At 51.9% G+C, this 13,951-nt stretch overlaps 2 protein-coding genes across 3 annotated transcripts in view; both read left to right on the forward strand.

The window, feature by feature from the left end:
• The window catches only part of EDC4 (enhancer of mRNA decapping 4), a 30,302-nt gene extending 21,637 nt beyond the window's left edge, over positions 1-8,665 (forward strand). For both annotated transcript variants that reach the window (XM_052686152.1, XM_052686153.1), the window contains 9 exons: positions 962-998; positions 1,817-1,997; positions 3,012-3,167; positions 3,549-3,664; positions 4,323-4,488; positions 4,990-5,176; positions 6,299-6,518; positions 7,206-7,369; positions 8,375-8,665. In XM_052686152.1, coding sequence (XP_052542112.1) covers positions 962-998; positions 1,817-1,997; positions 3,012-3,167; positions 3,549-3,664; positions 4,323-4,488; positions 4,990-5,176; positions 6,299-6,518; positions 7,206-7,369; positions 8,375-8,567 — 1,420 coding nt within the window. In that variant the 3' untranslated portion in view covers positions 8,568-8,665. The remainder of the gene's footprint in view (positions 1-961; positions 999-1,816; positions 1,998-3,011; positions 3,168-3,548; positions 3,665-4,322; positions 4,489-4,989; positions 5,177-6,298; positions 6,519-7,205; positions 7,370-8,374) is intronic.
• A 121-nt stretch (positions 8,666-8,786) lies between these two features.
• NRN1L (neuritin 1 like) lies at positions 8,787-11,112 on the forward strand. Its single transcript, XM_052686182.1, has 3 exons — positions 8,787-9,501; positions 10,424-10,595; positions 10,666-11,112. Exons 1-3 carry the CDS (start codon positions 9,426-9,428, stop codon positions 10,937-10,939), a joined length of 522 nt encoding a protein of 173 aa, XP_052542142.1. The 5' UTR covers positions 8,787-9,425; the 3' UTR covers positions 10,940-11,112.
• Positions 11,113-13,951: the final 2,839 nt, after the last annotated feature.

Raw genomic sequence — 13,951 nt, forward strand, 5'->3', positions numbered from 1 at the left:
TTGGTGGGGATGCTTTTGCCAGCTTCATTGGAACTGTGACACTGACTGTAGCTTAATATGGTCTTGATTTCTGGTTGGCTTTTGAACGCTGGCACGGTGCCCCTGTTCAACATCTATCCTTTGTTACCTGCTTGCTGCTTTTGTGTGTTTTTAAACATGCCCGTATGAATGTCTTGCAAGTGAAAATTGATGACTGGAAAGAGTTGCCCATAAGAAATTAGAGCAACCTGTCTGTGTTAATGAGGGGAAAGTAGCACAGCTTCTGCAAGGGGCTTTTCTCCTCTTGTGCTCTCTTGGCTCCCCGATTTGGAGCCCTTGCTGTGCAGATTGCAAAAAAAGATAGCTCGTGGCATTAAGTTTCTGGCTGTGGTCCTTCACTGTGACACCCAGAAATGCTTTTCATTTCTCCTGCCTCGGTCTTTTTAAAGGTGCTGAATGGATGCAAATGTGTACTTCCCTTCTGGTAGTTTTTTTTCCTGAAGGTTTCTTCACCTTTCAGAACTGGAATCGTTAGGACTGTGTTTTGAAATTCATTAATTCTCTGTTTCACAAACGAGTACTGGGGTTTTTTCTTTCTGAAATATTGGGAGACCTTCAAAAGCTCTTTGGCAAAGCCTTCCCCGCCTTTGAACTCGGACAAGACTGTATTGTTCTTTTTTAACAGCCCCCATTCAGACTTGGCTCAAATCTGCTGGGTGTTGAAAGCAGCCCTGTGAAGGGACCAGTCTGTAAGGGGCTTAAGGGCCTGTGAATACTGCAAATGATGGAGGCACAGAGCAGTGGGGACTGGGACTTCCTTGCCTTCCTGTTGCACTCACATTATACTAGGCAAAACAGAAGTTTGAGCTGGGTATGAAATCTGAAGTAACCTGTGAAGTTCGTGATCTGTTTGGGCACTTCTGATAATCAGAGCAGTTAACTGACATAATTGAGTTCCCATTTCTCTCTCTTTTATCTCCAGGGATGTGAACCAGTCGCCAAGATCATCTAACAACCAGGTGAGTCAGAGCTGCCCCTGCCATCCCTTCCAAGGGCCCAATGCCTCAGCTGTTTGCTGTCATACTAAAGACCTGAGAGAAGGATCATCCCAATTAAGTATCATGGGCTCTGTGCTCTCAGGCATGGCGTTGTTCTGTTCTCTGCCTTACACACCAGGGAAGAAGCTGCCGAGGCTGAGGGCTTCCTTCTCACTTTTGCATGTTGATTTGCCTTTCCACATTCTCACAAGCTGTGTGTCATCTCAAACTCTACCCCTCATTTCTTCTTCCCTGCTAAGTTGGCTTGCATGCACTGGCAGCAGGGTAAGCTGTTCCCAGCAAACTAATGATCACAGTGGGACTGGCCTGTTGGGGTGTGTAACTTTTGTTGATAGCACTTCTTTATCTGGTAGAAAACGTGCTCAGCAGAGTTGTGCACTTCTTAAACTGCCCTTAGGTCCGTGTGCTTCCTTTATATAAGGGCCTCTCTGCTCTCTGAACCTGGCCAAAAGTGAATCAGTTCTGTTTATTCCTAAAAAGTGAATCAGTTCTGCTCATTCCTATTTTCTTTCTAGCACCAGAAGTTTAGAAAAGGGTTTTGAATCTACACAGTTCAGCATATTCTCAGCAACCATTTATGAGTTCTTTCTGATCCTTCATGTACTTGGCTTTGTCAGTTTCTTTATCATGACAAAAGTCTTAGAAATTGGCATTAAGCTGGCCCAATTTTCTGCTTTGTGTGTTGTGCTTCTGTCTCTGGCATGGTGCTTGACTTTAACACCTAGCAGAAAGCTTGACTGGTCCTGTCAGGAATGAGTGCTCATCCTCTCCACACACAGGTGACACCGGAGTTCCAGGAAGAGCTGATGTGTGTGTTGAGGAGCCAGCAGCGTGAGCTCTCTGAGCTGCGTCAGAACCAGATGGAGCTGTTGCAGAGGCTCACAAATCACCTTGATGCCATTCAGAGCTCGCTGATGGGCCACATGGAGAGGGTGATCGACTCCCAGCAGGAGCAGGAGCGTATCCTTGGTTGAAATTGGAGTGGAAGGCTGCGAGGCATGAGGGAGGCTAAGAGAGATCAGCAGTCTTATCAGCATGGGCTATAGATGCTGTAAAGGAGGGCCTGGCTGCAGTGTAACTATTTCACTTTGTCTCAGTCCCTTCCTGAGGGCAAGAAGCTCAGAAGTACAACAGATTGCTACTTTTCCATATCCCTACATCTTCAACCTATGAAGGCTGTAAGTGCTGCTGTGCTGGAGCAGACCAAGGTACACCTGATGTGTTCCCCTTCCTCAGGCAGGGGCCAGTTATACAGGAGTGTTTATGGACTGATCCTTCTTTTCCTCCTAAAGCTGTTGCAGTACTTTGAGAAATTGCACCAGAAGTGGCATCTGACTGCCATACCCCATGGATGCAAATAGACTTTTCTTGCCTGTAGCCACATATTCATCTGGTGGCTTAATCGAACCATTTATTCCATAGTAGAACTATTCCATAATAGTTTCTAGTTTAATGTAAGAGCTGGTGGAACTGTTCCCTACGTAAGATGCTGGCGTACCATATGCTCCTGTGATGATGCAACAACAGTTTGTTTTCTCTCTTAATCTTGGATTTTCCTTTTTGATAATCAGGCTGATATTTCCATCGATAACTCGGAGAGCCCTCCACTGAAATTCAGAGTCTGGAATTTCATTGCAATGTTACAATGGATTTTCCCCATTGGCACTGAATTTTCGGCAGGTGAACTCTCCAGTGAGCGCTGAGAAATCCACCTGTGTGCTTTGCAGTCAGGTGTGGTTTGAGTGATGGTGAATAATTTTAGATGAAAACATGTGCCAGAAATCTCTGTTTCTGACAGATCTGTGCCTTCACAGTGGGTTTCACTTTCCTTCTGCTTTGGGAAGTGACTGTGTATTTTCATACCTTGTTTTTTGCCACTGCTTTCTTAATTCACTGGAAGATCTTGCCTCTTAGTTCTTTGACAGATGACTTTATTGCAAGCTGTTTGTGCTCCTTAACGTGCATGCTTGTTAGAGAGAAGACTGGATCGAGCACTGACGGAGGGGCAGCAGCGCAACGGGCAGCTCCAGGAGCATCTCTCTCAGCAGCTCTCTCAGACCCTTTCCAATGCTGTGTGCAACCGTCTGGAGAGGACTGTTCGTGAGGAGATGAAGAAGACAGTACCCCAGTGTGAGTGCTGCTGCCTGGCTTTTGGAGGTGGACTCTGGCAGGTGGGAGGCATGCTCTGTGAAAGAGCTGCATGAAGTGAGAGTTAGGTTGCAGGAAGACTTGTCATTGCACTGTGGTCAGGTCAGTTGTTACTTTATCTGGAGGAATCCTTAAAACCTTCAAGGCTGAAATTCCACAGCCTCTCTGGTGACTTCTGGTGCGAGAAAAATTTTTCTCCTCATGTCCAGCCTTAGTTTCCTAAGCCAGAGCTTGCGATCTTTGTCCCTACCTGTGTCATTTGGCATCCCTGGGGAGAGAATGACTTCATTTTCTTTGTCAGGTTTTGAAGTGTGGTACTGGGCTTTTAAAGCTGCAACTTAGATGTGTTTGTGTTTTGCCTAGGCATTTCCAAGAGTGTGGACCCAGTTGCTGGCCAGCTAAGTAACACCATTGCCACCAAGCTCACTGCTATTGAGGGGACACTGAAAGAGAACATTACCAAGCTAGTGAAATCAAAGGTAAGGAGAACCAGACCGTAGCTATTCCTGGGGACACCGAGTTGTCACCTGCATGGGAAGTGATTCCTCATAGCTTTTCCTCTCACCTGAATCTCCAGATGGGTCAGAGGTCAGTTTAGCTGACAGCAATCAATGCTTTCTGCTGGTTTCATCAGAAGAGCAAGCTCACTGTGTTCCCCCCTGCCTGCTGTGCCTTGTTAGCCCTTTCTTCCATTTACCAAGTTGTTTGTGCTCTGTACTAGAAGCTCTCACTGGAGAGTGGTTTTTGGGGTCATCTTACTCAGCCAAGTGGTGAATGTTTGTAGGAGCAGAATTATGTTGCTTGCGTTAGCAGGCAGTGATGGGTTGTGGGAGGGAAGCTGGGGAGGAGGAAAGGAATCGTGCCTGGCTTCACCGCCTTCCCTTGCTCTCAAGCTGAACTGCATGACAATTGTGATTTTTCTTGGGCAGCCCCTCAAGTAATCAGGTGCTCTGCCTGCTGTCATCATGGTGCAGCTTAGAGGAAGGAGTTCAGCTGCTCAGGGAATGCATGCTCCTAACTGACAGAACAGGCCTCACCTGGTGTGGGTGTGTTGTCTGGACATAGAGTGTTTGTTCACATTTCTATCCTGCAGCAGGCTGTTAATTTTCTGGAGTCTCTTCTCTGTGTTCTTGTAAGAACCTCACAGACAGCGTTGTGAGGGCAACAGCTGACACCCTGCAGGGCCCAATCCAGTCGGCCTACAGGGAAGCCTTCCAGAGCGTCGTGTTGCCAGCCTTTGAGAAGAGCTGCCAGTCCATGTTCCAGCAAATCAATGACACCTTCAAGCAGGGCACGCAGGAATGTGAGTCATCTTTTGTGTCAGTGGCTGACAAGTTGGCCTTGGCTAATGTCACCTCCTCTCAGTTTCACTGTTGAGCTCTTAGCCCACTGGTGTAATCTGAAAGTGTGCTACTCTTTCCCACTTGAGAAATGGATGTGAGGGGATTTTGTAGGCGACTCCCTGCTCTTGCAGCTCCAGGCTCTGTAACCCACGCTGTGAAATGCTTGATGTCATTCAATGAATCATTGACTTGCTGGCTTTACTACCAGTGCAGCTGGGCTTTACTACAGTGGCATTACCACATCCTACTTCTGTTACTGTGTCTCATGTAATTCTTTGTGGTGGGGAGGCCAGAAGCAGGATTTCTGTTAGCTTAGCACAGCCCACAGCAACCTTATACATTTTCCCCTCTTCTGTGCTTGTACACTGGCTTCTGCTACAGGATGTGTAGAGCCTGGTGGTGGATTTCTACTCTGATCGCAGTGCTTACAACTGAACTCTCTTCCTCTTTGGCTGTTGCAGATGTTCAGCAGCTCGAGACTCACATGAAGAACAAGAAGGCACGAGAACAGGAGGCCCGGGACCCACTGCTGAATCAGCTCCGACAGCTCATCAGCACCTTCCAGAGCACCACCGAGCAGCTGGCTTCCACCATTGCAGCCAATATCCATGCTGAGGTGCAGCACCAGCTGCACATTATTGTGGGCAAGTAAGTTGACAGCCGGGCTTGCTAAAAGAGAAGTCAGTGAGAAGCACAGATGTTTAAAAAGAAATTTCTCCCTGCTTTGTTGTGGAAATGAGCCCTTTGCCATCCTAACCACAGAGCTGCCTGTTAGCTCTGTGTGGCATGACAAAGCATGTGGGCTGGTGTAACTGTTGCCCTGTAAGGCACAGAACAAAGACCACAGAACACTTTGAACAACCAGCTGTATCTCTGCTGCGTGAGGGAGCTTGGGACATGCTTGTCATGCCATGTGCGTGTTTGTGGACCTCACTGCTCTGAAGTCACTCTCTCCTCTCTGTTCTAAAATGATCTTTGGGTCTCTTCGAGGCTTTTCCTCTCCATGTCCTCAGGCATGCCAAAATTTTTGCAGGCTCCTTTTGCCCTCTCAGCTGTTGTGCCTGTTTGGCCATCCCAGATTCGAGATGTGATCCTGGCAGTGCCTTCAGCTTGTGTGCACTGTGAAGCTGCCTGCTGCAAAGACTGGCTAGTATCACCTGCAGGGTAGAGTTCCTTAAAATAGAAGCCCTGTCTATTTTAAGCCATTAGAGCATATATCAGTGTATTGGGGTCTTCAGCGTGGAGCAGGCTTGGCAGGGGGGGCATCAGACCAAATGCCAATCCCATTGCATGGGCACTGCTGGCTCCCAGGGAAGCCCTGCTGTTGTACCACAGAAGAGCAGCTGTGATGCTCTTTGCCTGTTGCTGAGGAGAGGATCCCACCTCTGGGTTAACACTGCTTGCAAGAGATTGCTGTAGGAGGTTGGCCTTTCAGAGATCTATCTACCTTACAGCATCACCACCTTGTCAGGTATATTAAAGAATTAAGTGCTATTGTAATGAGAATTTGTTTCCTGGAACATCACTTTCCCAGAAATTACAGGATTGTAATGTTTCAACATGCACCTTGGGATGCTGCATTGCTGCCAAAGAGCTTCCTTGGGCTGCCTGTTTCTACTACCTGTGCCTCAGAACAGCTTATGTTGACCCTTTGGGAGCCATGCTAAAATAAGCAAGCCTGTGCTTCCTCCCTGCTACAAGCATTGTACAACGAATCCCCTCAGCACTTTGTTTTCAGAGATACTTTGTGTTTGTTTGTTTGTTTTTTAGCCTGCAGGAGTCGATTTTGACTCAGGTACAGAGAGTCATTAAAGGAGAAGTGAGCCTGGCAATGAAGGAGCAGCAAGCCGCTGTCACTTCGAGCATTGTTCAGGCAATGCGTTCAGCTGCAGGGACTCCCATCCCCTCCACTCACCTGGACTTCCAGTCTCAGCAAACTCACATCATTCAGCTGCTCCAGCAGGGCCATCTCAACCAAGCTTTCCAGCAGGTACGTGGCCTTCCTTGCACTGGGCAGCGTTGCTTTTTAGAGGACAGAGTGAGGGGGAAGCTGCTCCTTAAGGTGGAGGGCATAAGTGCTGAAAAGACCTGTAGCAGCAAACAGCTCAGGGGGATCGTTTGCACTCACACAGGTCAGGCCAGAGCCATGCACAGTCTATGATTGGTGGCACTGAAGTTCCTTCTTCCTTATCATGTCAGGACAGCATCAGTGCTGCAGTAAGGCAGTGACTTTGCCATGAGCAGCAGCACATGGAGCACCCCTGAAGTGCAACAGCTTCGTAAGCCTCTCCGGGCAGATCTGCCAGCTGGGACCTGACCTTGGCTTTGCCTTTGAATATGCAGACAGATTCATTTGAGCTGCTGCAGACAAACTCCACTGAGAATAGAAACAGTGCTGTGCCACTGAGCTACAAGCATGGCCCCGCTTCATGCTGCCGATGAACCTGGTCCCCTGTGCCTGGCTGTGAGCTGAGCTACCTGTCTGCTCAGCTTAGAACAGACACGGGTGTCTTCTTAGTGTAGACACAGCCTACACACAGTCCTGTCTGCACCAATGGGATTTGCTGAGCTTTCTGCTAGCAGAGGCTGGCGAGCCATCGAGCTGTCCCATGCTCTGTCCCATGTCCTTCACCTGCCCGGTGCTCCCTCTGCATTTATAGCTGTGTTTTCCTTGCAGGCTCTAACAGCAGCTGATCTCAACCTGGTTCTGTATGTCTGTGAGACTGTGGACACGCAGCAAGTGTTTGGCCAGCAGCCGTGCCCGCTGTCCCAGCCTGTGCTGCTCTCACTCATTCAGCAGCTCTCCTCGGATTTGGGTACTCGTACGGAACTGAAGCTGAAGTGAGTATGGTTGCACACGTGGATTTGAGTCCCTATAGGTGTATGGCTGGCTCTCAACTTGCTCTGTGTAAGCAGAACCTTTCTTCTAGGAAGGCTGCAGCTTCTTGGGGCTGTTAGTAGTAAGTGAAATCTGTGTAGTGATGCCTTTAACCAAGGAAACGTTGCCACGTGGAGTTAACAGGAGGGGGGTAGTGCTGTGCTCCCTGGGTAGCTCAGTGCTCAGAGCTGGAAGCTTTGCCTGCAATTCTGAACGAACCCATCACTGTATTCAGTGTTGTCTGTTTCCAGGCACGGCTGCCAGAGATGCTCAGTGGGAGCTGTCAGCTGGAGCCACGGGAGGCACTGTCTGTTGGGTGTTCTGAGCAAAACACACGTGCCTGTGCTGACACATGTGCCACCAGCATTTTAAGACTGAGAATCAGAACCCTTTTAGCTGCCCTGGAAAACAAACTTTTTATGGTACCTGCAGGGTTTGATAATGGCATGTTTGGAAAATATCTCAGCACTGAGTTAGAAGGATAAAGGTAGTTCACACTAGAAAGAAAGGAGAGCTATAAGTTACAAGAGAGCTGGTGAGTGGTTACAGTGGCTGCAGGCTGAAGTGTAGGCTCTTCTCCCACACCTCCCTGGATAGGAAGAGAAGACCTTAAACATATCTTGAATAAGCCTCAGTGCTGTGAGTTTTACTGTCTGCCAAGTGCCTTCTGCTAAAATGCCATCAAAGAAAATACACACAGAGCTCTGCCCAGGTGTGCTCGCGTGCTGCCTCAGCACTGCAGTGAGGCCCCACTTGTAGCCAGCTTCGTTGCAGGTCCTGCAGCCTGTGAATGGGGCTGCAGCACAGCAGAGAGCTCCACTCTGCTCCCGTTGAGCGTTTTCTGATGACTGAACTTAAGGCACTGCTCCATACAAGAGCAGAGCTGTGCCTCTGCAGTGCTGAGATGGATGGAATTGGCGTGGGCTCAGGCGCTTTGTTTGGTTCTAACCCATCTTTCTCCCCTGCAGTTACCTGGAGGAGGCCGTGATGCACCTGGACCACAGTGACCCCATCACCCGGGACCATATGGGGTCAGTCATGAGCCAGGTGCGGCAGAAGCTTTTCCAGTTCCTCCAGGTGGAACCTCACAACACGCTGAGCAAGCCTGCGCGCCGCCTGATGATCATGCTGCAGGGCCTGGTCACTCCTGGCATGACCTAAGGGGGGGCTGCCGGGTGCTCCGGGGAGCCCCCTCCCCTGGCTCCCGTAGTTCCTCACCACCTATGGCTTGTGTTAAAGAGCTCTTGCCAGGAAACCTATCAACTCGTGTGTAATATCTCTAAGGCAAACGCCACCTGCGTGTAGTCCCAAATAGTCACTGAACGCTCACTTGGCTTTGTAGTCCTCAATAGCCTCTTTGGAGAGGTGGAAGTCTCTTTTCCGCCCCCTCCAGCTGATGCCAGAGGGTTTCTCACCCCTTTGCTTTGGAGCCCTCTGCCATCAGCAGAGGAGGGAGGAGGTGGGCGAGGGTCGTTCGCAAGGAACGGGTCCCTGTGTTGAGTCAGGGGCTCAGAGCCATCCCTGTGGAATTGCTCCAGGTGTGGTGAGGGGGGGGAGAGGGTAGCAGCGAGATGAGGGGAGTGGGGGCAGTTATCAACCCTCAGCATCGCCTGTGGGGCTGTGGGCGCTCCAGTGGGGTGGGAGCTCGTTCCTGGTTCAGCTGTTACTTTGGATTTTACACCCAGGGTGCACGGGGTGGGCAGGGGAGGGCTGGGAGGGCCGAGGTTTCTTTTTATCTAAATTTCGAATTTTTTTTTTTTTTCGGACGTAACGTTCAGAACAATTCAATAAATTTTTTTTGGAGAAAAAAACAAACAAACAAAAAAACCCAAACAAACGTCGCCATCCAACTGTCTGAGAACGAAGTGCTTGTAGCGGGGAGGAGCTCCGTCCCCTCCCGCAGCATCGCAGGAGGAGGCGGGGGGAGGCGGGGCTGGGGGCGGTGCGCCGGGATCGGGACTGCGAGGGGAGCGGAGCGCTGCGCACACGGAGCGGCGGCGGTGCGGGACGCTCCGCACCATGGGCTGCGGCTGCGGGCGGCTGCTGGGCGTCGCGTGCCCGCTGCTGCTGCTGCTGCTGCTGCTGCTGCACATCGGTGAGTGCCGAGGGGAGGGGTGGGATGCAGGGGTTGCTGCTTTGAATCTTGTCCTCTCGCTTCTCCCGCTGCGGGGATGGATGTGGGAATGGGGGATCCCTGAGGCGGGCCAGCCGGAGCCGCGCTTGTGCCTCTTCTCCATCTCTTCTTCCTCTCTTCCCCATCTCTTCTTGCTCCTTTCTCTGCTCCTTTCTCCTATCTCTCGCGGCATCCCCCCGTCTCCCTCAGTCACTCAAAGCCAAAGCTGCACTTTTGCTTTTCCCCCATCTCTTCCTCCTCTCTTTTTCCTCCTTTCTCTCCTCCTCTTTTCTTTCTCTCCTCCTTTCTCCTATCTCACTTAGAGCATCCCCCCATCTCCCTCATTACTCAAAGCCGGAGCTGCACTTGTGCTTCTCTCCCCTTTCCCTTTCCTCCCCCTTTCTGTCCTCCTGCCCTTCTATCTCTCTTAGAGCATCCCCCCTCCTCTCTCAACCACTCAGAGCCTTTGCTTTTGTTTGCCGTGCTGTAGTCACAAATTAATCTGTGCTGTTTGGGGATAAGAGGGACGCACAGATGGCTCCGGAGCAATCCTAGAAGGCTGGGAATGAGGGTCCATGCAGCAGACACTGTAATTCCCGGGGCTGTGAAGGAACTCAGTCCCACTCCATGTAAGAATGTGAGCCCCTCTGCTTCGGGTCCCCAGCAAGGGCTGCTTTGTTCCGTAGAACCTCGGAGTCATGAAGGTTGGAAGAGATCTTTAATAACCCACCCTCGCTATGCCCACATCCCCTCCTTTACAAACCCAACATTTCCATTGCTTTCCTGCTTGCATTCTGGACCCACTGACACGCTGCTGGCTCTGGTGGGTTGTGCCACACCGTGAGCCCAGCGGGTGCAACCTGGCGACGGGGCTCAGCTCCATTCCTCCATCCCCCCCCTGCAGCCGTCGCTCAGGAGCCCATCAGCACAGCAGGGAAGTGCAACACCATCTACAAAGGTTTTGCTGGCTGCCTCATCAGCTTGGGGGACAGCATGGCCCAGAGCATGCGGCAGCAGCGGGACGAGGAGGAGGAGGAGGGCGGCCAGGAAGCGCAAGAATTGGACACCATCTGCAGGTGAGCCACCCCGTCCCCGTCCCCCGATCCTGGGTGCCGCCACCACCCTGATGCCCATCCCTATTTCCAGGTCCTGGGATGAGTTCCACGCCTGTGCCAGCGGGGTTCTGTCCCGCTGCCCCGAAGAGGCTGCAGCCATCTGGGAGTCTCTACGCCAGGAATCCCGCAAGATCCAGTTCCAGGGAAACCTGCAGGAGCTGTGCAGTGCTCGGGGCCGCCTGGCCAGCTCCCAAGGCTCACCGCCTGCTGAGACCAACCAGGCCACGCTGCGGGGCTCGGCCCGCCACGGTCACCCCGGCATACTGCCCCTGCTGGCCCTGCTGCTGCTGGGGGTTTGGGCATAGGGCTGCTCTCAGCCAAGGACCCGCCGTGCACTGCGCTAGGGGTTCAGCCTTGGGTCCCCGCTGACCTCAGTGTGGGCACAGGTTGAGCCCCAGCCCGACCCCTGCAGCCCTCACCTTCTCCTGGAACCCTTCAGATGGATTTATATTTATATTAAAAGATGCTTTTACATTTCTCCAGCCTCTCTGCTGCACGGTGCCCTCGTGCACTTCCCAACCCCGTGTGGCTCAGGGTGGCCTCGTGTTGTCCCCTCCTGGCACCCGGGGAACCCCCATATCCTCATTGTGTGGCACACCCAGAACATCCCTGAGGGTGCTAAGAGCTTTGCAGGGATTTCACCTTCCCAGCAGGACCAGAGCGATGCAATCAATCTGCCATCTGACCCAGGGGAGCCCAAATGCCCAGCCCAGCTTTGGTTCACCACGGTGCCCCATTGCCATCCACAGCACTGTGCAATTCTCTGCAGAGATTCCCATTTTCTGTCTCTCTGATTCCAGTCCCGCTATGTTTGGTCCTGTTTGTGGTCATGAAGGAAATTGGGGTACGTAGGGAGGAGAGTATGGTTGGGTGTGGGTTTTTTGTCTTCTGTTTTGATGATCTGTTACAGCTGAAGTAACTTTATCTGAATATCTCCCCCTTATAGCGAGACATTCAGCTCTCGCTGTCCACATCAAACCAGGGAAAACTATTTTGTCTATTTCCTGCAGGAGCTGAGAAGCTCTTCCTGCAGGGCCCTCTGCTTTGGCAGAGCTTTATCACAGCGGTGATGGACACGGCCTCAGTCAGTGCTGGCAGCTGGCAGTTGAGCATCTGCTGTGCTTAAAGCTCTTTGAGGACAGAGGTGGTGTTCCCAGCACTGCTGGTTCACACAAGCCTGGCACGACCTGCTATTAATTCATTAAAACGAGGCATTGTGCAGGAAGGACGCAGCCCAGGGCAGAGTGCTGCCCTGACACTCCTTGCACGGCAGCTGCCGCTGTCCGTGTTTAACGCTGCTGCCAGGGGATAATCTGCCTATTCTTCCATTTCCAATTTCTGACAATCCTGTGTTTAAGGCTGAATTAGTGCTGGGATGGCTAAGAGGATCAGCGTTGGGCCGGCGGCTGCCACCTCTGGGGGGCAGCTGGAGGTGGCTGGGAGTCGGAGGAACGCTGAGGTGATGCTTGTTCCCTCCTTTGAACACCCTCTAATAGCTTCATGTCCTTCTCGTGCTGTGGTGCTCAACCGTTGCTGGTTGGTGAGGTTGCACACATATCCTCAGTTGGCTCACAGATGTGTGTGTGGCACAGCAGGGCTATGGGCTGGCTTTAGGAATGGGGCTTTGCTGGCCAAATGATAGGCTTCATCCTGCCCTGGGGCTGCCACAGTGAGGAACAGACAGAGCTCCATCTGCCTGCTGGCTTTTGCCTTTCTCTGGCCTTGGAGGAGGGCTGTGGCACAAGCCTGCATTCAGGAGGGGCTCAGGGCTTCCTGGTGAAGGCAGAAGGCAGTCCTGCAGCTGTGTCCTATGGCAGGAGGGGCATACAGAATCATAGAATGGCCTGGGTTAAGAAGGACCACGATGCTCATCCGGTTCCAACCCCCTGCTGTGTGCAGGGTCACCAACCAGCAGCCCAGGCTGCCCAGAGCCACATCCAGCCTGGCCTTGAATGCCTGCAGGGATGGGGCACCCACAGCCTCCTTGGGCAACCTGTGCCAGTGCCTCACCATCCTCAGTCCTGCCCTCTGCGCTTCACAGCCACTCACTTGTTGTCCTTCAAATGACTGCATGAAGCTGAGACCACACAGTTAGGCTTTGTCCCAAGCTGCTCAGCTTGGGAGAGCTCTGCTTGGGCACAAGACAAATTTTCCCCCTAAAACACACAGCATGACTGGCTCATCCCCAGCGCCATGTCCCCATCCTCTCCATCCCACCCTTCCCTTTTGCTTTTAAACCCCAAACACAGCCCAGCAGCTGGGTTCCTGCAGCAGTGCCATCCGTGCTCTCCGGGCGCCTCCGCGCGTCGTGAAAACCCATTGCTCCGGTTATGAAACTCCATTGACCTACTTCGCACTCCCTGCTTTTGTTCTTAATTCCCAGATATGGCCGCTCTCCAGATTTTGCCCATCAAGGCAAATTAATTGGAGTCGATCCTAATTTGCTCTCTGCTATTCTTTGGGCAGAAGATTAAATGCTCGGCAGACATTATCTCCCTCTCTTTTTTCTGAGAGACGAACCTGAATTGTTATTATTTTTAAGGGAAGGGGACAAGGGAAAGCTGAGCATAGATTCACTTTTTTTCAGTCGCAGAATGGGATGGAGATGTTCCTGCATCCCTGGGCAGCCAGAATCAGATGGTGACAGTGCTGTGGTCAGCTGTGTGACAGTGACAGTGCACGTGGGATGGCAACTTGAGGGCCAACGTGCTGGCCATGCTGCCTGCTGCCTCCACCACGCCATGGTCTGCTCTTCCTTTCCTTTGCCAAAGGAAAACCCTACTGGCAGAGGTACAAGGGGACTCTGTGACACCTTCTCCTTTGTGCTGATGCTTTCTAGCTGCTCTCCTGCACACTCCAACTGGTCTCAGGGCTGGAGGACATGGTGCTCTAGGGCTGCCAAAAGTCAAACTTTCCAACGGGGCACAGAACAACCTCAATCCCTACGGATTGACTGCAGCTGAACAGCTGAGCTGGAGTCACCTCTGTGCTCAGCCCTCAGCCTGGCAGCCCCTCTGCGCTCAGCTTTGGGGCTTTTTTTTTGGATTTCTTTTTCTAAGCAGATTTAATTGAACATCCTCTTGCTCCGACCTCTGCTCGGCCTTGCTGGGACAACCTTGAGCTGGTTGCCAAATGGATCCGGGGATAACCTGTCCCTCGGTTTGTGTCCTTTGAGGCTGAGCCCCTGCACCCTCCTCCTTGTCCCTTCATAACCTCAGGAGTGGAATGAGGCTCTGGAGCATGTCTAGAGAAGGGAGTGGAGCTGTGAGGGGTCTGAGTTCAGCCCTGTGGGAGCGGCTGAGGGAACGGGGTGGGTC

This window comes from Tympanuchus pallidicinctus, unplaced genomic scaffold (genome assembly GCF_026119805.1).
Source record: "Tympanuchus pallidicinctus isolate F22 unplaced genomic scaffold, pur_lepc_1.0 scaffold22, whole genome shotgun sequence".
NCBI classification, from domain to species: Eukaryota; Metazoa; Chordata; class Aves; order Galliformes; family Phasianidae; genus Tympanuchus; species Tympanuchus pallidicinctus.

What these genes read in the sequence shown, in the direction of transcription:
- NRN1L (XM_052686182.1), top strand. Translation starts at nt 9,426, where the DNA reads ATGGGCTGCGGCTGCGGGCGGCTGCTGGGCGTCGCGTGCCCGCTGCTG. An exon ending in GCTGCTGCTGCTGCACATCG is followed by an intron (nt 9,502 to 10,423) that starts GTGAGTGCCGAG and finishes CCCCCCCTGCAG; the next exon opens with CCGTCGCTCAGGAGCCCATC. An exon ending in GAATTGGACACCATCTGCAG is followed by an intron (nt 10,596 to 10,665) that starts GTGAGCCACCCC and finishes CCCTATTTCCAG; the next exon opens with GTCCTGGGATGAGTTCCACG.